Genomic DNA, 22,677 nt, shown 5'->3' with positions numbered 1-22,677 from the left:
CATTATCATCATTAATAGTGCCAGAACGTGATTGTTCTTTGCATGCCATTATTAATATTAGTATAGGTACAGGTGGTAGTAGTAGTAGTAGTAGTGGTGGTGAAGGCTGTGATCGTTTGATTGACAGCTTGTTTTTTCTTGCGGCAGTTTATGGTTGTACCGCATAAATCATATTGAAAATGTTATATTGCTAAGTTTTTCAATATACTTTATAATTACAGATTCATAATAGAGTTTGTCAGCCCTTTAATTTTTTTTTCATATTAAAGTTTGTGATAGTGTTTGTCTTCGTATATTTTCTTATGTTTCGGTCGTTGCATCGTCAGTTTCGTTGTTTCAGTTAGACGTGTGTGTGTGTGTGTTTGTGTGTTTTCGCAATACGATCATTATACAGCTCATTAGTGATTTAAGAATCACCATTTATGGCCGGAAGCTCCACAGCACGGCGCTTCCGTGCTCTTAGTGAAGTCCAGTGTACTTTAACTGTCCCAGACTCCCTACTCTTAGTTCACTCAATGCCATTAATAAAAAACAAGCTAAAGGATGCAGCTTACCCTGGCAGTTATCGACCGATTGCAATTACTACAATTGCATCGAAGATACTTGAGTCCGTTCTTCTAGCGAGACTTTTCCCCTTTGTACACGCTATTGACACCCAGTTCGGCTTTAAAGCAAACCACTCAACCGACACCTGCATCTACATCCTGAAACAATTACTAAACTGTTACCTGTCATCAGCCTCTCCTGTTTTCCTATGTTTTGTAGATATGAGAAAAGCATTTGACAGAGTAAGCTACCGGAAGCTCTTCCTGAGGTGCACAAACGAGGCACACCTATATATCTAATTGGCATTTTATGTTGTTTGTTCTCCACCCAGCAATTCTGTTTCAAATGGGGTAACGTATTGTCGTACACCTTCGGCTGCCTTAAACGGGCTCCGGCAAGCGGGCACTCTCTCTCCATACCTGTTTAACATGTACACTAATGCCCTGAATGTGAAACTGAACTCACTCCCAATCGGATGCACTATCAACGAAACAATAAACACCCTCTATTACGCCGACGATATGGTTCTGATTTCCCCATCCGTGCAAGGTCTCCAGCGACTCATCGACACCTGCCGCCAATGTGCAGGGGAATTTGATATCCTATACAACGAAACCAAGATCCAGTGTTTGTCACTGCTCCCGAGATCGCTTAAGCATATTGCAGAGCCGCAAATTTTCCTCGGAAATCATCGTCTGGAATTTGTGCATGAATTTCTGTATTTGGGCCATATTATCACGGACGACCTAAAAGATACGGCAAACATAGAACAGAGGCTTCGTAAACTATGTGCAACTGTCAACATGATTGCAAGGAGGTTTGCCTTCTGTCATCGAGACACGAAACTGCTGCTCTTCCACTCGTACTGCTACAGTATATATGGGTGTTCCCTTTGGACGAACAATACCCGAGAGACCGTGAGATGTATCACTGTTGTTCACAATGACATTCTGAGACGCCTGACAAACACTCCTCGCTATCACTCCGCTACGCAGATGTTCATTGAAAACCGCCTGGATAATTTGAAAATCATGTGAGGCGAACAATGTCCAGTCTGATCACCCGACTGAGAAACAGCAGCAATTCGCTCATACATACAAAGCATCCTAAGCAGTGAGGCAAGAAGAAAATCTAAATTGTGGGAAAGATGAGATAATGAGGCGTCTGTTCTTTAAATAACTTATTCTCTATTTTTGCAATTATGAAGTGTCATCTCCAGAATCTGTCATTATTATTATTATTATTATTATTATTATTATTATTATTATTATTATTATTATTATTATTATTATTATACTTCTACGTTTCTTGTTATTATTGGTATTTTTACTTTTTTATTGTTACTGTGATTAATATCATTGCAGAGTTTTGCAATTTTCAATATTCGTATTTAGCCTTCTGGACATGACTTCTGTAACCACGTAAGGTCCCCAGCTGGAAGTCAGTCGTCTGCAATCTGTATTTTTATTATCATTTTTAATATATGTATATTTTTTGCCATTATTCTCCATAATTACTGTCATTACCATTATTATGAATTCTATTTTTTTTATACTACTTCAGCAACTGTGTGGAACTGCTGATACTTATTTTTATCATGTTACCTTATGTATCTAGATTGTGTGTATTGTATTTGTATATTCCGTGTAAATATATGGCCCTGAGCCGCAATGAAGGATATTATTATTATTATTATTATTATTATTATTATTATTATTATTATTATTATTATTATTATTAAATCCGGAATAATTACCTCCTATACCAACGATTATTTTTGTATAGTGGAATGACGGGTAAAAACAATTCGACAGCAATGCTAGAACATTACTCGAGACTGTTCAATAATGATTCATATTTACTGAAGGATGAACATCAGATGGCTAGTGTGTTACTCTCCATTATCTTTCTTGAGAGTCGTCACAATATTTATTCAAGGCCAGACTTGGCTCAGAATTCAAGACCCAGCGAAGCGGATTAGCTGATGAGATTCGCCTGAAGGATAAAATTTGGGCGAAACAAAAACGCTTAAACTTAATTAGTTAATTGATAAGCCAATTTGTTCGAGTGAGAATTTTTTGCTTATCCTTCGGGAAACCATTTTGTTCGAATTGAAAAAGACTAAATTCAGAAGTTAGTTTTTTCGTGCTTAAGAGAAATTTTTTAAGGTCACGTATTGAGGGCGCTGGTGACTGATACAATACATGTACATAGGCTACCGGGTTCTAAGCGATGACAGGCAGGGCAGCCGATCGAGACTACAAAGTCTACCCCAAAGCCAAATCAAATTCCTTCAGAAGAAGGTATCGTGCTTACCCCATGCAAATGGGGAAAAAAGCATGTTAAAAGAAGAAGGATAAAGGTTGTATGAGAGAGAGCATTGAGGCCTTTTTGATGAAAATATCGATAGGAGGATAATTTTAGGCTTCTTACACATGAGTAATTCGTGCGGAATATCAGTGAGTCATTTCATCAAAAAAGAAAGTTTATGTCAGATTGAACAGAAAATTTTAAATAGACTAACGAAACCTTGATGTGCGTATTTCGCAGGAGAAGTAAAATGAAAAGCGTAATTATTTCACAGGAATAGTTAGACAAAGAAATTACTAGAGCAAAAAAAATCGTTGAAGCCAGCTGGAGTAGAAGAGAGAGAGAGAGAGAGAGAGAGAGAGAGAGAGAGAGAGAGAGAGAGGAGGGGTGTTAGCCGGAAAGATTTGCTAATATCAGGTGAGCATGAAGGTTCACTGAGACGGTTGCAAACAAAATCATTGCTAAAATTTGGACAAAATTACCCGAAATTCATTGAATATAGAAATCTGTAGGGGTTGGACGACGAAATGCTACCGAGACCTATTGGACAAGAGGATAATTTGACCACAATTTGTTACACTAGAAGATTCAGTGAGACTAGAAAACGGAAAAAACATCTCATTAGTTGGATGAGATTTTTCTGGATCTAGTCTGTTAACAAATACAGGGTTCACGAATCACAGATGGGAAATCCCTTTGTTAGTTGAGACAATCAAAAGCAAACTGACTGGTTGGACGAGAAATGTGGCGCCAATTTAAAACCGCTGTGGCCAGTCATGATAGGAAATTCATCGGGAACTTATACAAAAGAAACAACTGAGAATGGGTTAGTCAGGGACTTCTGAAAAAGTCAGTGATGATTCCAACTTGAATGGATGAAAGCCAAAACTCCTAGATTTCTGAATAAGACGTCCATTTGGCACTACTGGAAAATTTAATGATGATTCCAGCTGGAAATAGGGGAATAAAATCCTCAAAAATCTCTCGGTTAATTTATGGTTATTCACCGACCTGCCTACGCATATTGAGTTGTCGGTTGTTTTAGGAAATTTCCGGGGATCGTTGTGCAGTAAAATTCACTGCAGCTTGGTAGACTGAAAGATTCAACGAAAAAATTAAGAACCTGAAAATTCTCTGAGGGTGGTTTAGCGAGAAAATGCTCTCAGTGGTTTAGGCAACATTCACAGTAGACAGACTAGCTAGAAAAGTATCTGTTGGTCAATGAAATCTTCATATTTTGTCATGAAAATTTACCTAAGCTTTCAAGAAGCGAAAGCTTATGCTGGTATTGTTTGGGCTGAGGATATTCATGGACGACGTTTTGGCTAAAAATATTCAATCTAGTTTGCCTGATTAAAAAATATTCTAGTGCCGGGTCAACGACCAAATTGTCAGATGTATTAGACAAGAAAGCATTTTAAAAACCAAGGGCTCCGAAAATTCGCGGAAGCTTGTTGGAAAAGAAAATTTATCATGGCTTCTAGTATTTTCTAAAAGTTGTCTGAATGAAACCATTTCACTAAAGTTTCTTGAACGAGAAGCGGATTTATTTTATTAAAATGATCTCTATAATACGTCTGTTTTCTGAAAGTGTCTAAGAAAGTTTCTTGCGGTAAAGCCAAAAAAGATAATAGTATGAATATTTGAAATTAATTGGCGTCAACTAATAGATTGAGGAAATGAAATAGATCATGCTCTTAATTTTGTTTCACCCATTTCAATCATGATAATCACGGTGATAGATTGCAAAGTAATTAAAACGGATAAAGGATTGATTGAAAACAATCAAGCAGGATATCGCCCAGGGAAAGTGTTAATTAAGGCTTCAAATTCGATTTGATTTTATCATTGTTAGGAGAACGGTAGCTGTGTGGAACGTAAAAGGCCATTTGGCTGGAAGTTGAAGATACTGTGTAGTTGAAGGCGAGCGAATGAATGTAACAGTTAAGAATCTCATTTTGATTTCAGTAAACAGTTCAACAAATAAATGCAACAGTTTAGAATCTTATTTTGAATCAAATGAATATACGGTTTTATTTGAATACATAGCTGTGTCTGTCAAAGATTCCTTATGTCTGACCAGAAACTCCTGATATTGGCAACGTCTTGCGCGATACCTCGAATCTTCTTAAGAATTGTTTTATAACTTATGCACAGGTCATTGTTATCATGAAAACATTAGGAGAACAAGCCGAAGGGTAAAGGATGCAAGCGCCTAAAGTGACGAAATCATTTGCTCTATAATTTGTAATAAGGTAGCTCGTATACTCGTATGTTCGTGTTTCAAGAACCAAAGTCAGTAGAGAGGAAGAAACGGTGTTGGTTGAACCCTCTCTGTGGGATTCTTTGTTCCCGTGCCATCGATTATTATAAAATATATTGATGTTTTAAATTCTCTCTCTCTCTCTCTCTCTCTCTCTCTCTCTCTCTCTCTCTCTCTCTCTCTCTCTCTCTCTCTCTCTCTCTCTCTAGGGATTAAGAAGTCTCTTTGTATCTTGTATGAAACATTTTGAAATTGTTCTACATACACACGCATATATATAAATTTATATAAACAGTATATATATATATATATATATATATATATATATATATATATATATATATATATATATATGTGTGTGTGTGTGTGTGTGTATTTATATATAATATATATATATATTTATACATATAAAATATATATATATTTTATAATATATATTTATATATAATATATATACACATATATGTATATATATAATACATATGTAATATATATATATATATATATATATATGTATATAAATATTTATTTAAATACAAGAAAAGCGAATGTGAAGCTTATATAATAATTATATTATTCAAACTTTTTAAATCTTGTAAAGCTTCATGAACTGTGTAGAAAAGAGAAGTCGTCCGTCTCTTTCATAAGTTGGAGGAAACGAGACGTTTTATGATGATTGAGGAGGAAAGTTTCCTTTTAACAGATCTAGTTTGTCTCCTCCGTCCCTGGCCTGGAATGCTGCTTCCTTTTGTTAAAAGGCTGACACGGTGTCTTATATTACGATCTAGAAGTTTTGATTAGAGTAACTTCAGCTTGCCCCTCTCTCTCTCTCTCTCTCTCTCTCTCTCTCTCTCTCTCTCTCTCTCTCTCTCTCTCTCTCTCTCACACACACACACACACACACACACAAGTTTTGTTGCTGTAGGTGTATATTTCTGTTAAATGTATAGACTGTGCTAAATTTAGCAATATTTAGCAGGTACGGAAGTGATCAACTGCACCGTGTATTCACACAAATATCAGTTTTGCTCAAAATTCCTCGTATTCTATTAGGAACCGTTCATTAAGTCAGTGAAATATATGAATATATATATATATATATATATATATATATATATATATATATATTTATATTTATATATATATATATATATATATATATATATATATATATATATATATATAAATATAATATATATATATATGATATATATACAGATATATAAATATAATATATATATGATATATATGTGTGTGTGTATGTGTGTGTGTAGTAAATGATGGAAGTCTGAAAACGACCCGTTTTCCAGTCCACCTGGGACACAGTCACTCGCTTCAAAGTCAAGGTTCAATATGCATCTAAATTATTCCCATCACATCCAAAAGCGCACTGCAGGCATGCATGCATGCAATGCCCGAGCCAACACCAAAATGACCTTCCGCATATTCCGTCAAATACTGGTTACATCGCCCATTCAGCTCTCCCCAAAAATACGTAGGAATATACAACTGCATTACACCGTGTGAAGACACTGAATGAATTGCACTATGGTGACAGTTGCTATCATATATACTGTATATATACATATTATATATATTATATATATATATATATATATATATATATATATATATATATATATATATATATATATATGGGTGTGTGTGTGTGTGTGCGTAAATATATAATATAATGTATATATACAGTACATATGTATATGTATCTGTATATTTACTCATATATATATATACACACACAAATACACACACTGGTTTTGTCACTAATTCACACGTGATTTCTTGTATTCTTACGTATAATCCTAAAGATAACCATTAATATAGGATTCACTGTACCTTGGGAATGACTTGCACCCAAAGTAAATTCTGTATGATAAGTATTGCTACCCTGACCAGGGTTTGAACCTATGCATATTAAATAAGAACTGAAGTAAGTTAAAGTAGACCAGTTTTTAGTTCTTTTGATATTATGTTTGCAAATTTTTTATCTTCTAATTCTCGTGAGCTTTAAAATGATTCGTGAAGTGAGTGAAAACCAAAGGATTTTAAGGTCAACCATCTATGAAAACCAGTGAATGGAGAAACAAATCCACAGTTATGTATGGGTACAAATATTTAAAGATAAATCCATACAGAAAGCTTTCGGGAATCTGTTCGATTTCCCTTTTCAATCCCGAAAGCTCTCTGTAGAGATCTTATGAAACCAAAGAATGTTTTGGCTGCTGGGAATCTGTTCGATTTCCCTTTTCAATCCCGAAAGCTCTCTGTAGAGATCTATTTTTAAATATATGAAACCAAAGAATGTTTTGTCTTGACTCCTATTGCATACAGCTGATCACCTACAAATTAGGGGCGTCTTCTTTAAAAAAAAAAAAACGCAGTGTCAATTTCCCATTTAAAGTAGAACGTTTTGGAAACGGCAAGAGATACGGACACAATCATGCCAAATAGATCAAATACGCGCATTTTGAAAATGTCTCCATACACATTACATTTTTTTCTTCTCCAAAGTTATGAAAGTCTACATTCATACTCCTCTAAATTCCGCGGATTCATGGACTTCCTAAGTGTCAGAAAATCATTAGATTGACATTTTCTATCCTGAAAAGCAACGACTTTGCATCACTAGACCAGTTTGCAACTGGTTAGACATCATACAGATACTTGCACACAAATTTTCTAAAAAAAAATGTTATATATATATATATATATATATATATATATATATATATATATATATATATGTGTGTGTGTGTGTGTGTGTGTGTGTGTGTGTGTGCCCAGGGGAGTAGTGCCGTCAGTGCACCTCACGCGGGGCACTGTAAGCATTACTTAAGGTTCTTTGCAGCGTGCCTTCGGCCCTTAGCTGCAACCCCTTTTAATATTTTTACTGCACCTCCATTCTTATTTTCTTTCTTCTATCTTGCTATCCACCTTCTCATAACAGTTGATTCGTGGTGCAACTGCGAGGTTTTCCTCCTGTTACATCCTTCAAACCTTTCTACTCTCAATTTCCCTTTCAGCGCTCAATGACCTCATAGGTCCCAGCGCTAGGCCTTTGGCCTAAATTCCATATTCCATTTCTCTATATGTGTGTGTGGGTGTTTGTGTGTATGGCTACAGAAATTGTTAAACTTAAGTTCTCTGCAATTCTGCTAGAATGAGATTATTAGCATTATGCCATTCTCTGCCCTGACTGCGAACTGCCATTCAGTACTTATGTACGAGTTGCATAACACACTGCTCAGGTCTAAGAATTCACAGTAGATGCTATAGAAAACTAGACCAATTATAGTAAGGTAATTCTGTTTTATTGACAGTGTTTTGCGGTAGAAAATGCGTCACATGAAAGTGGGGTGGTCTTTACATGAAGTGTTCTGCTCAGCAGAAATTAATAACTATCCAGATTTCTCTGAATTACAGTCAGTAACACAATTCTTTTCTCTCTCTCTCTCTCTCTCTCTCTCTCTCTCTCTCTCTCTCTCTCTCTCTCTCTCTCTCTCTCTCTCTGAAGTTACTGTGTGTGAGAGAACTGAGCTCATGCAAAAGGAGACTTTGAAATCATTAGAGAGAGAAAGAATGGACACATTGTAAAGTAATATATATATATATATATATATATATATATATATATATATATATATATATATATATATATATATATATATATATATATATATAATGTTATTCTTTCGTAAGGTGCAAAACTTATCATCATCATTATCTCTATATTGATTTAATGAATAATAAACTATTAACTCGACGATTGTTTAGTATAACTGTTGTCTTTTCACCCAGGAAATCCATTTCATATAAATCTAGTTTTCGATGTCTTCACTGTGCGTAGCCCTCCGTTATTAAGGAACGAGATGAACTCTCGTTTCCTATGTTAATTTCTGAAATCAGTGAATCGGAGGAAGTACTGGGTTTTAAGCCTTTTTCTTCTCATTAAAATTCGGGACCCAAATGGATCCGGGTAATCTACGCGAGCTTATTAAATTGTTTTTTTTTTCTATAGTACACGCTCAGGAGTAGCTTTATTAATGAATGCTAATAGAGCCAGTGGTCCTCTCTCTCTCTCTCTCTCTCTCTCTCTCTCTCTCTCTCTCTCTCTCTCTCTCTCTCTCTCTCTCTCTCACAGCACGAGTCAATTAAATGATTTTCTCTTTTGTACCCATTCAGGAGTTAGCTAATCAATTTTAATAAAATCAAATAGATTCTCTCTCTCTCTCTCTCTCTCTCTCTCTCTCTCTCTCTCTCTCTCTCTCTCTACTGCTGTGCTCCAATAACGCAGCCAAGGAACACAGATCAATAGTTTCGGGCAGTTTTAGATTATCCAAATGAGGTTGGAGAGAGGAACTTAACGCGCCTACGAGTACGTAGTCATGTTAGCTGGTGGGGGGGAGGTTCCCTGACTTCACGATTCCTCACCAGCTGCCGTGGTAGGATGGTTTTCCCCTATCTTGTTTTCTTCTTGTTTGTGCAAAATATTGATGCTAAGTTGTTTGTCTTATTGGATTTTGCTTTTAAAAATAAGTATGTTCGAATTCTGATGTCTGGAGATGGTCGACGGTTTGTCTTTTTTGCCAGTTTACAGGGTTGGTTTCGTAGAGAAGCACGATCCATAATATCATGGCTTTGAATAGCTGTAAGATTCCATTGATTTGTCCTTCTATAAAGTCGTCCATTTCTGTTATGTTCCGCGTCTCTGTCCCTATTTCTGTATATATTAACTGGGATTTAGTAAAGCTCAACTTAAATAATTGATGAACATTAGAATAGTAGCTTTCTAGCATCAAATTCAACGAATGCTGTCGGAAAATCACCTGGACCAGATTTACCTTTACGGAGGTAAATCCCTCGGTAAACACCGGTATTTAGATGCAGTTGCTGTAAGGGCAACGGTACGAAACCTTTGTGTTACTAGATTGGACTTTTATTTTGATTAGGCTTCAGTATTATTTTTTGCAGATAGGAAATAGGCGACCTTTGGATTTATATTCATGAAATTTGGAAGATTTACTTAACTTTTTATTTACAGTACACTGAAATTTACAGAATACTAAGAATTTCAACTTCCGTAATACAAATGCAAATGGTAAAATGATCACAGAGATGATGGAGTCAGAGATACGTTCAATAAGTATGAGATGGAAGGCGAGATTGATGAAAGGGATGTAACATTTAATGTTTTCTTTAGAAGAAAGAAAGTCACATGGTGGATATTCGCGAGGTAAAAGTAAACTAAGTTTTCAGTGCATTTCCGTCTGTAGGGAATTAATTTGATATTATGTAGGTGATTGTTCTGTTTGAGTAGATGAAGTAGATTAGAAGCTTTGGAAACTTTAATTTAAAGAGTTTAATAGGGTGACACTGGTAAAATGACATTCCATAAATTTTACACTCCCTGTGAGACCCTCACTCACATTTAACCCAAGCGCCCACAAAATCAGGCGTAAGGCAAAGCTCCAGGTCTTAGAACTCATTAAATGAAAGGAGTGCCACGACCATCGTTATGGACCCGGAACCCCAGCCTCGACGAAATTACCTGCTGTCTCCTAGATATTCCCATTATAGTTGATTCGTCCTCTTGAGAGAGAGAGAGAGAGAGAGAGAGAGAGAGAGAGAGAGAGTTCCCTCAGCATCAGCATCAATCGCCAACATGTATTGGATACGTCCTTGAGAATGAAGATGGACGGTATAGGGAGCACTTATTGGGAGTCTCTTGTCCCCGTCGATACTAGACTTTCTCCATATAAAACCACCCTACAGTTATCGCCCTTAGAAGCCTCGATGTTTTCACTCCGGTGGGAGAAAGTGAAGACATCAACTCTTTCTGTTGATCGTTCGTACGTGGAGGTGAATTCATTGTGTGGCTTATGTGCCATATTGATTTCCTGCAGTAAACGCTCTTATTCACAGTTTGTCGACGACGGAAAGTATTTTGTTTATTGTGTCGAGTTCGAAGTAGTTCTCCCTTAAACCACTTGTAGGGATGTGGTTTTAAGCAATCCAAAGAAAGTTTTATCCTTTGGATATTATTATTATTATTATTATTATTATTATTATTATTATTATTATTATTATTATTATTATTATTATTATTATTTTGTTCCGTTAAATATTGATAGCGCCGTAATTTTGTTTGTTGTGATTATTTCATAAATTCATGCAGTTAAGTAACGGTTTTAGGAACTAATGTATAGTTACTCCATGATCTTTATTAGTTATTATGAATGTATAAACAATTATACTTTTATCTCTGGTAGTCTCAGTCTTTGACTTCTGAATAACAATACTGATGTTGTTTATACAAGGCAGTGCAGGAATTGAGGAAGGGCTTTGAGTTTTTGTTGACAGTAGAGCAAATTCATTACAGTGGAGATTGACACTTATTTCCAGTCCAGTACCTGACACTTGTTAACGATTGTATTCTGTAAGAGTTTAGGAGCAACATTCATGTATAGGCTCTGATTGTTACGAGTCGCTAAGATATATAGGTGCTAGATGCTCTCTCTCTCTCTCTCTCTCTCTCTCTCTCTCTCTCTCTCTCTCTCTCTCTCTCTCTCTCTGTTTTTCTTTTGTCTCACACATAAACGAAAGAGAGAGAGAGAGAGAGAGAGATGCTATATCAAACTGATGAATAGGCAGGAAATTGAGATTGATCCCAAATGAAAATGGACGCTCCTCAATAGCTGTTAATTCTCTCTCTCTCTCTCTCTCTCTCTCTCTCTCTCTCTCTCTCTCTCTCTCTCTCTCTCTCTCTCTCTCTCTCTCTCTCTCTCTCTCTCTCTCTCTGATAACTTTTGTAAACGTATGCTGTTGTATCAGAATTGGGGTGCGAAACATCTGTCAGTTTTTATAATTCCGTTTCGCCAGTGCCTTCACAATCTGGCATATCTTGTCTCCATTTGTACTCCCTGATTCCTGAGATACCTTATCTTTTTTGTCTAGCAGAAACAAGCAGGTGGTGCTCATTCCTGGTAAATGCTGAACTATTGCTAGTTCTGCTGCTCCTTTAGATTATTTCGGTTCTCTCACCAAATGAGCTTGCTCCGCTTCATGACTAGAGCTGACGCTACTGAATTGCATCAGGGTCCACAGCTCGCTCTTGTATTCAGACAAATCTGTTCAAAAGCAGTCATGATATAGAAAACTAATTCATTTTACGTGTCAATTTGGCTTGCAGGAAGGCCCAGGTGGGATCTGATAAGAGAGCTGTCAAATTTTAATCCAGAATGTTGGCGATTATGAATTCTATCCTTAACGAAACGGTTGCTTATCACATAAGGTGTCTGTCTCTGTCAAGTGTGGTTGGCTCCTCTCTTTTTATGCTTCCTCCTTCGTTTTGACCTTTTTCCTTTTGACCTGGCTCCAGGAATATATGAGGGTGGTCGACCCATCAACCTTACGCCTTTTGTGTGGAAACCCCTAGGATGATCGTTCTGCTGTTGTCTTCCGTAACTCACAACTTTTCCTCCTTCAAGAGACTGAAGTCTTCCGCTTCCATCGTGGTTTAGACCCAACCTCCTGCTTGCTACCTTTCCATTTTTCTTGCTTTCTTTCGTATATGCGCTAGAAAAGGCCAGTAGTTAGCCGTCCCAATGCCCTCTGCTCTTTATAACATTTACTGGAAGACCACCACCTTTTTTGTGCGTTGGTCTCTGCTGTCATTTAGCCGGTAATTGCTTTCATGGTGTGGTAATTAAAAACCAATCTGCTGATGTTAATAGCCTCGGTGAACTGCTTCCGTCCCAAAATGGCATTGATTGTTGGGTAGAAACTGCCTCTTCCTCTGAGCATGCTTTTAATCCATTCAAAAGCCTGCATGCTGTGGCTTCACTCTGAGTCTGCAAAGTCATTTTAAGCGTCGGCGAACGACACTAGTTTAACATTTAGATGGATTTAGGACGCCTATGATGTCAGTGTTAGATGTACTTGATTCTGCTGTGGAACTGAATTTACCCGGTGGTAAAAATCACAAATTAGATTTGTCTTTAATGAAAAGTCCTGATTTAAATTGTTAACGCTAGACATGACCGTCTTAGATATTATAATCGTCTCTACCTTAAAATCGAGTAAAGCTCAATACTTGCTGAAATTCGGTGTGATAAAATTCAGCTATATTTATATTCAGTGAGATTAAATTTTTGTGTTAGAGGTTAAATTTAGTTTTGTGTTACAAGTGAAAGGAGTTGTATTATAGATGTCACTAAGATGAAGTTTAGTTGTTTATAAAATCACTGAGGTTAGGTGTATCTGGGTAATAAGGTTTTTAATATTGATTTATATTTTAGTATTCCAGGAGATTAGGTTTTAGCTGTGTTTTAGAATTCTTCAAGATGAAGTTGTATTTCATAATTCAATAAGATTAAATTTAGCTGTGTTTTAGGATTCTCTGAATTTAGGTTTTGGAGATTATGCTCAGCTTTATTTTGGAATTCACTGAAATTAAGTCCTTTGCTTCTTATCATTCGATTAGATTGAGTTTAGCTGTATTATAGAATTCACTGCGACTAAGTCTGGCGGTCTTATAGAATTCGCTGAGACTTAGTTAATCTGCATCATAGATATCGCGGAGATTAAGCATAATTGCATTTCAGAATTCACTGAGACTAATTTTAGTTGCATTTAGAATGCACAGGATTTAGAGTGAAGCCAGTATTCAGCATCAAACATGCAAGAAAGAATCTGGAATCCTCTTCTTGGTCTCTTCCATATTCATGAACATTACCGTATTTTTTCCAGGAAGCTAACAGTATTGTTCTGCCGAGAGAGAAGCGTATTCTCTTCTTCCCTTCTCTTGAAGTGTAATGCGTTTATTGTTTTCCTGGGGTGTCATACTTTTTGCTTGACTTCTTTTTTCTGAGATATTTTATTTTAGCTTACGCTGGCGAGTAATACAAACATAACTCTCATAGGATATCATTCCTGGTAAGTTGGTATCTCTCTCTCTCTCTCTCTCTCTCTCTCTCTCTCTCTCTCTCTCTCTCTCTCTCTCTCTCTCTCTCAAGCAACTTTTCAGATGTGGAGCTATGAATTTTTCACTAATGCGACTTACTGATATTGGAGCATATGATATTTAGCGGACATATTTTTAGTTGATGCAGTAAATTCTACCACAAAGCGAAATTTTATTTAGCAGTACAAGCGTTTCATACTTACACACACATATATGCGCGCGCGCGCGCACACACACACACACTTATATATATGTGTGTGTGTGTATTCACCTTTTTCTTTTGGGGATAGATAACGCCAGAAAGGTAAAGCCTTCTGGTTTCTCGGCAAGTCTGTATGGATGAGATTGCTAGCCCCACCCCCCGTATTCTTGACCGCAGCAGATGCTGGTAGCCATTTACAGTCGGGGCCATTGGTGAGTGGTATGTTTGGGGTGATCCACAAACCGAACAGAATTGAACCCAGCGCCGCAGCTGTAAACCCAGTAGGTGTGAAACGCTGTCCAAAAAGGATTAGATGGAAAAGGAAAAAATCATACGACAAAGAGAAAAAAAAATGTGGGTGCAAGGAGAAACTCTTTGTAAATAGAAAGTAGTTCGGGTAAAGAGAACGAGGTCAGGATAGAGAAATAAAGGACCGTCGTAGACACTTCTAGGAAGGGGAAGGGGAGACGCACTATCCCTTATAGGCCCTTTATTGTTATGGAGGATAGAGCCAGAGATAGTAGCACTTGGGGAGTGATTGGTAGGAGCCAGCGGTAATGGAGCTTGAAGGGTGATTGGTCAGGGCAAAGGGTAGTGTTTGGATAATGTCTCAGGACCGTCATGACCCTATCAAAAGTCGTTGGAGTGCCAAGAAGTCGAGAGTAAAAGATGGCCTGAATCGTTAGAGAGGACGGCCAAATGGAAATTTGGATTTGACAGTTTTTTCAGTTAATTTTGCCCTCTGAAATAGTACACGTGAACAGAAATACTGTTTGGTAAATGTATGAACAAATTTGTGTGGGCATGTTTGTTTATAATAATACCTCACTTTTTTGTCACTACGTTCAATGACACTTGCAGTTACAGCACGCTAACCTAGTTTAAAGGCAAAATTTAATTGCATGTCCAAAAAGTGTGTTCACTTTGGATTAAGGACACAATGCTCATGGTTCTATATCAGCTTTAACCTGATGGTCAACATACTTGCCTCTTACATGAGCTCGAAATAATATAAAAAAAAATTCTCTCTCTCTCTCTCTCTCTCTCTCTCTCTCTCTCTCTCTCTCTCTCTCTCTCTCTCTCTCTCTCTCTCTCTCTCTCATGAATAGGAAAGTTCCTTCCTTGCAGTGACAGTCATCAATTACAGACAAGGCCCACACAGGAACGTTAATTATTTGTCTGAGGTTACCGAGACATGGACCTGTAAATATGAATTATGAGTGTACCAGTTTTGTCTTTCTTCGGGCTAGGCATAATGTATTGTATATCTAATCATGCCCAAGGTCAACATCATCACCACTTCTGATAGTTTTGCCTCTTCCTATGAAAGATAAAGTCAGTTTACTGTTATATTTCATTAGTTTTATGTGACCACCTCTGTAATTGATATTCATGCCTGTCATAAAAGATTCCCTGTTCATGACCATTTACAAAAATATATAGGGGCTTTTATGATACTGTCAGTATCTTAGCAGTGCTCAAGATAGTACAGCAGTTGTAGGAATACAAGAGGGCTGTTTGACATTGCTTTTACCATGTTTTCAAAAATCCTAAATAAAGCCGTCAAGATTACCCTAGTGGATTGAATTATATGTTGACTTAAACGTGAACAAAATGATAGTATAAAATCTTTGTTATGTAGTGATAACCAGTTGCCCGAGGAGTGAGGTATGCAGTTGGAAATGAATGCAAAACTCCTCAGATATGTTTGTCGTAACTCATGCCTTACTTTTGTTGCCAGGAGTAGTTTGTACTATATATTTCTCATACTTTAAGGACAAACATACGTTTGAACATACATCAAACATATGTTGGAGCTAAATGCGTCCATAAAGTAAATGTGTTTTGTACATATTTTCTTATATTATTTAGTTAATTATTTTATACAAAGGTCACATATTAATTAACAATGCTTTTTCCACTATAATTGTTCAGTTCATGTTTTGCATTCTGAGTTTTATGTAAATGTATTAATGTGATAGAATTGCAGGCCTCATAGAAAGAGAACAGGTCTACTACAACAAAGTTTTCATTTGTCTTCACGGTTGCTTATTATGTTACTGGTTGGAATAGTGAAAGTACGTTCAACTGCTTCCAGAGAAATAACTTTGTTTCGTGTTTGCTGGGGATGGTGGTGTGTATGTTTGTATGCATATATACATATATATTTATATATTGCATATATATACATACATACATATATATATATATATATATATATATATATATATATATATATATATATATATATATATATATAATTTCTTTGCACAGTCTTTAATTTTGTCAAGTGCTAATGCGCTTGTAGTATCTTTAACTCGTTAGCAACACTTCCAATGTTTCCAGTACTTCCTCCTATCTTCAAGGATGAAGTCTTGAATGAATTAACGAATACTGCTATGCAAGTGGACAACATTTCAGCCATTAGTCCATGGCCTTCATCTTGGTTATAATAGAGCTGTAATGGAACTATATTTCAATATGTAGGCGAGTACACCCCAAAAAAATGAAAACAAGAATCCATTCAGAAAAAGGAAGATAAAGGATTTTCATAGGTCAAGACAGTTCTCCATGAATTTTTCGGGTCCAGAGAGAACCCTAAAAGTCTGCGGTCACTCTGCGTCCAGCCTGCTTACGGTGAAAGGCTGCCGTGTCTCCTCCAAATTTAAATCTGTAAAACACGTTGGCCCAGACACCACCGATACCCCGGAGGCTACAGTGCTTCCTATTACAAAGGGGGCCATTAGTGCCCAACATAGTTTATATTGAAAGGCTTTCACACCACCTCAAAATTCAAACTTTTCAGCTACACAGATCCCAACATCGTTGGAGCTCCTAAGGGAGACACTGTACCTTATATAACGGGTGGATGTTAGGAAAAGCCTTAAAACCTTTTGCCTGCTGTTCATAAATCAAACTGAAAGTCCTGATAGCAGTAAAATCAATTTATTTTGCATCACACACGCTGTCTCATCCTTTTTTGTTGTCAATGACTTTTTTTCAACGCTTTCATTGTTTCTTTATTCCTGCAATTTATCAAGTTTCTCTTCTTTTACTCGTCAGTTTTCCTGCGTGCCCGAAGCATTTCTACGTATGGTTAATCTTCGTTTTCGAGGATATTTCTACACTGTCAACATAAATGAACCCACTTTACACTTTATAGCCATCTCTATCAACATCTTTCAGTTCCCTTGCCTTTCAGTGACCTCCCATTCACCTAGATTAACCTTACAAGACACTGCTTTACATTACTACATTATCGAAGATATAAACGCCCTTACGATTCTTATACTCTGCCCCTCATCCCCTTACATCCTAATCTCAAATTTCTATACGAGTCAATTACCTCGTCTTCTGAAGGGAATATCTTGTACTCTTGGATATGCCATTTTCTGAAATTATGTAAGGTCAGTTATCTCTTTACGCATACACAGTAAAACTGTTACTTAGACACACATACACACACACATATATATATACACATATATATATATATATATATATATATATATATATATATATATATATATATATATATATATATATATATATATATATATATATACACATACATACATACACACTATATATATATATATATATATATATATATATATATATATATATATATATATATATATATATTATATATATATTATATATATATATATGAAGTGAAAATAGAGAACCCTGAGGAACTGCAGGATTTAAAAAAAAACTGGAAGCGTTTAAAACTAAAACGAAAGAGTTGGTGTTCGTGATGCTGAAGTAAATTATTTTGCTGCTCGAACGATCTTTAGCAGGACTTATGAAGGCTAGGTTAGAGATTTTTCCCACGTTTTGTGCAAAACTTAGGATTTTTTATAGTAAAACTTAAACAAAAAAAGTAATGAAATTTAGCATTTGATGGTGGAGACAGATGATCGCCATGAGTAAGAATAATATTCTCCGAATCTTATACATAAATGCCAACCATTTACATAACTTCAGTGAATGAAATATAATCAAATTGAATTATGTAACTTCAATTAATGAAATATGAAAAATTGAATTATATAACTTCAATGAATGAAATATGAAAAATTGAATTATATAACTTCAATGAATGAAATATGAAAAATTTAATTATGTAACTTCAGTGAATGAAATATGAGAAATTGAATAATATAACGTCAGTGAATGAAATATGGAAAATTTAATTATGTAACTTCATTGAATGAAATATGAAAAAGTGAATTATATAACTTCATTGAATGAAATATGAAAAGTTGAATTATACAACTTTCAGTGAATGAAATATGAAAAATAGAATTATATATCTTCATTGAATGAAATATGCAATATTAAACTGTACTTTTTACAATTCGTTACAATAGAGACTTTTACCATCTCAGTGCATCCTGCGAAATGGGGATTATTTTAGAAGCTTAGTTGCAAAACTGCCTTTTCCTCCCTTGTCTTCGTATAGAAGCCATTCTTTCCTTTTATAGTGTCGAAAACCCTTTTCACTCTTCAGTTAACCCTTTTCATTTGGGCAGTCTCAATAGTTCTCCATTATCTTCCCTCGTCTGAGGATCCCATCGCTTTTATCTCCTCTCCTTTCTTCTTCTCTCTTCTCTACTGACTTCAGATTTTACACTTCGTATGAAATGGTATATATATATATATATATATATATATATATATATATATATATATATATATATATATATATATATATATATATATATAGATAGATAGATAGATAGATAGATAGATAGATATAATAGGAGTGTTTGACAGTGAGAGAGAGATTTACTCAAGGCTAATCTGTCAGAGATATATGTCGCAATAAATGTCCAGTTGGCGCTCTGTTCCAATGACCATTACTCATATATCATTCGGGGCTTGAAATTCGCTACTTTTTTTAACAATTTAACTGAGATAAATGTCGTTATGGTTGTAATACTGCCTTTTGTGTACGAAGAAATAGTCACTTACCCCATTTGGGAAATTATACAGATTTCCTTCGCCCATTGTATTATAAAATTATGATAGTTTTTTACATTTTTGTTTAGTGAAGGTTGTTATAATTAAAAGTGGATCATAAACCAGTTACCAATGGGAAAATTATAGGAATTATGATATCGAGCTATACATCCTGAATTGGCCCACTTCTCTCTCTCTCTCTCTCTCTCTCTCTCTCTCTCTCTCTCTCTCTCTCTCTCTCTCTCTCTCTCTTCTCACACACACACAGATTGAAGGGTCTGAAAGGAAATCCGGGTCATAGACCCGTTATGAAAAGCAAAGATCTGTGACTGTTTGCGATTGCAAGGCGATACAGACCCTCGATTTAGTCTTTTCATTTTTTGCATCTTGTGTTTTGGGTACTCCTTTCTCTTTTGACTCCAATAGAGACGAAATCCCCTGCGATATTTGAAATAATAGATAAATCACAGCCTTCCTGTCTCATCTCCCACATAAACGTACATGATATTTTTACTTTTCATATATTTTTTTCTTGTATATACGTTTATGTTTCATTTTTTTCAGTCAGCAGTTCTCCTCTGTAGTTGTTTGTTAAGCACGTTTATTTACGTTGTGACGTAAATAAATATGTTAGGTTTAATTTGCAGACGGGTCTGTATAAAGGAGAAATAGAAACTGCATGGCTGACAGAGTGCGGTAAGTTTCAAAATGAAAGGACATATATATCAGGAGAATGGCGCTAAATATGGTAGGGAAGTGCAAGAGTTGGCGGTTGAGTCTCTCTCTCTCTCTCTCTCTCTCTCTCCACGAAGGGTCAGTCAAGAATTACTAATGACAAAGGCTGCCACTTACCTTTCTGTGAAGTATCTTCCTTTTAAGGTAAAATACCTTTTGATAAACTCTTATTATTTGAGACTTTAAAGTTGTTTTACTGGCTACATACTGATGTGAGGTGGAGACTTAATACATTTATCCGTGCTGACGCATTTGAATAGGAGAATGTATACGGGTTTCCTTTTAACTGTGACTTTTTCATTTATGACATAGCACGCTCTTTTTTAAGGTAGAGTTCTTTGAAGAGGCTGAATACGTTAATGAATAAAAGTTACTCGTTGTAGAGAGGATACCACCTCTGGTATTGTCTTCTCTCCTCTTGTCCGTCAAAGCATACTACTTACGAAGGACGGATTATTTTTTATTGAAAATGAGAAATTTTCCACAATTCTGAATGTTTTCTGCTTCTTATGTCATTTTTAGTCCCTTTTTTTCTTCCCATTGCTGAATGCTGAAGCGAGAACTTTTCTGGTGTCATTCTTCATGAATAATTAGCGGAAACGTTTTCCACTTCAGTTTCCCCGGAACTCCTGAATCATTATCAACGAAACTTGTCTCAAAGCGTCATTGGGTAAAGGGGATTCAAGGTTTTTGAAATTGGAGCCACTGCTGATTTCATGGGGTGATAATTAAGCAACGTTGAATATAGGGTTGGGTTATTTAAAAATCTTTTCAAGACCTACTGGATCAGAAACTACAGAACTTAAGTGAATGCTTCCTTTGTAATGTAATTTTAAGTTTGTTCAAACCATGACCCCCGGGTTCAGGCGGGGCTCACGATAACGAAAGAAAAATCTTAGAATACAGTATATGAAATTAACAAGCAGTCATCCTCTTGTAGCGCATATTCAAATTAAATTAGTTCAGACCATGGGACAAGGGGCTAAGCTGGGGACATAATAAGATGTCCATATGGTAGTTTCAACTGCAAGAAATGGCTCAGGTGAGGAAGTTTGACCCTTAAAAGCCAAAGATCAAGGTCTAGCATTTTCTGTTGTTTAAATGCTTCATAGCTGACTTCATATTCCTTGTGTCCTTTTTTTATTGATAAATTATATTGGTAATTACATGAAAAGTGAGTCAAGTATAACCATTTAAACTTCAAGGCATCTATACAAGTTCTTGCAATACACCTCGTGTGAGGCAGAATATATATCGCGTGCATTTATTCACATTTATTTATAACTTGCAGCACGTATGCTCTCTGTTATGTGCTCTTGCTACTGTTGTTTGTTGTTGTTGATATTGTCAATTAATTGTTATTATTTCTTTTCAGTTTATGAATGAGAAGATTGGCGGCGTTGAAGGCACCAAACTTGACGATGAGTTCGTGGAGATGGAAAGGGTAAGTAGAAGTGGATTGTGCATTTCTTAGGCAAGTGAACTTTTCTCACTTTTTTCGTTGTGAGGCTCCTTTCTACAATACAAAAACGTTCTGCAGGAGTGATTTAATGACCTTCAAATTTTGTGCCATTTCAAAAGTTTCTTCAAGAACTTCACCACTTAAACCCCATTAGTTTATTGATCAAATGTCTTAGTTGCTGTTTGATACTTGTAGAGTACCCATTCATTTCCAAAGAGCTACACGAAGGTGTACTTTAGGAGAAAATTCATAGTCTCTGTAGCCTGGTAGATTTTAATCTTTTGTTTGTGAAATTCTCTCATGGATTAGAACTGGTTGCAGCAGGCGTATCTAATGACGGGTATAGCTGTTGCCAAAGTAGGATAGTTATCGCAACTTTATGCAAGGGATCTTCCTATTTTACTTTCCACCCTCTCCTAACAATTGATTCATAGCGCATCTGCGAGGTTTTCCTCCTGTTACACTTTCCGAACCTTTTACTGTCCATTTCCGATTCAGCGCTGAAAGACCTCATAGGTCTCAGTGCTTGGCCTTTGGCGTAAATTCTTTATTCAGTTCAGTTCATCTCGTGTGTTTTCTGGATCTCTTTACCTTGCTGTAAAACCACTCCAACTCCTCCTTTTCACAATCTTAAGCGCTGAATGGCTGCAAGTTCCGTAGTGGTTGGCTTTATAGCCTCAGTTTCATGCCATTCGTTCACCAGGAAATGCGAAGTTTACACCAAGTGTCTCATCAAGTACGATTAAAAAGACGCGTGTTGGACGACTTTTTGCAGTGAAATTGAAATGTATTTTTACGTCGGTTTTCATACTGAAAATCCATGACTTGCAACATTTCCAAGTAAATAGAAATTCGGTCTCCCCCTCTCCTTGAAATAGCAGTGTATCTATAGTAAAGAAAAATAACAACTCTCCCAGTTTAGAAGAGAGTGTCGTATTCTTCGTCTCTAAAATTCGGGAGCATTACTTCTCTTTATCATTCCAACTTAACACGACTAGCGATAAACCAGCTCTGGGAATAAGATTTGAACAAATGTCACAGCGTGGGATGTTACGAGCCTGGGTAGGGAACCTTGTAGTGAAATGTGGGTTGTGTTCCACGCAGAGTTTATCGCATATCTTTTCGCTTCCCTTCCACGCATTTCGTCGCTTAAAGTGGCTTAGCGGAGATAGAGGTATAGAAAATTGGAAACCGTTTATCAGGTTCTTTCA

General features: G+C 36.2%; 1 protein-coding gene across 30 annotated transcripts in view; it reads left to right on the top strand.

The window, feature by feature from the left end:
* EndoA (endophilin-A) overlaps positions 1-22,677 on the top strand; it is a 534,923-nt gene that overhangs the window by 345,135 nt on the left and 167,111 nt on the right. For all 30 annotated transcript variants that reach the window (XM_067111531.1, XM_067111520.1, XM_067111525.1 and 27 more), the window contains one exon: positions 21,380-21,448. In XM_067111531.1, the coding sequence (XP_066967632.1) occupies positions 21,380-21,448 (69 nt within the window). The remainder of the gene's footprint in view (positions 1-21,379; positions 21,449-22,677) is intronic.

Source organism: Macrobrachium rosenbergii, chromosome 11, assembly GCF_040412425.1.
Source record: "Macrobrachium rosenbergii isolate ZJJX-2024 chromosome 11, ASM4041242v1, whole genome shotgun sequence".
Taxonomy (NCBI): Eukaryota; Metazoa; Arthropoda; class Malacostraca; order Decapoda; family Palaemonidae; genus Macrobrachium; species Macrobrachium rosenbergii.
The sequence above is the reverse complement of the archived record's forward strand: the minus strand, read 5'-3'. Positions and strand labels throughout refer to the sequence as shown.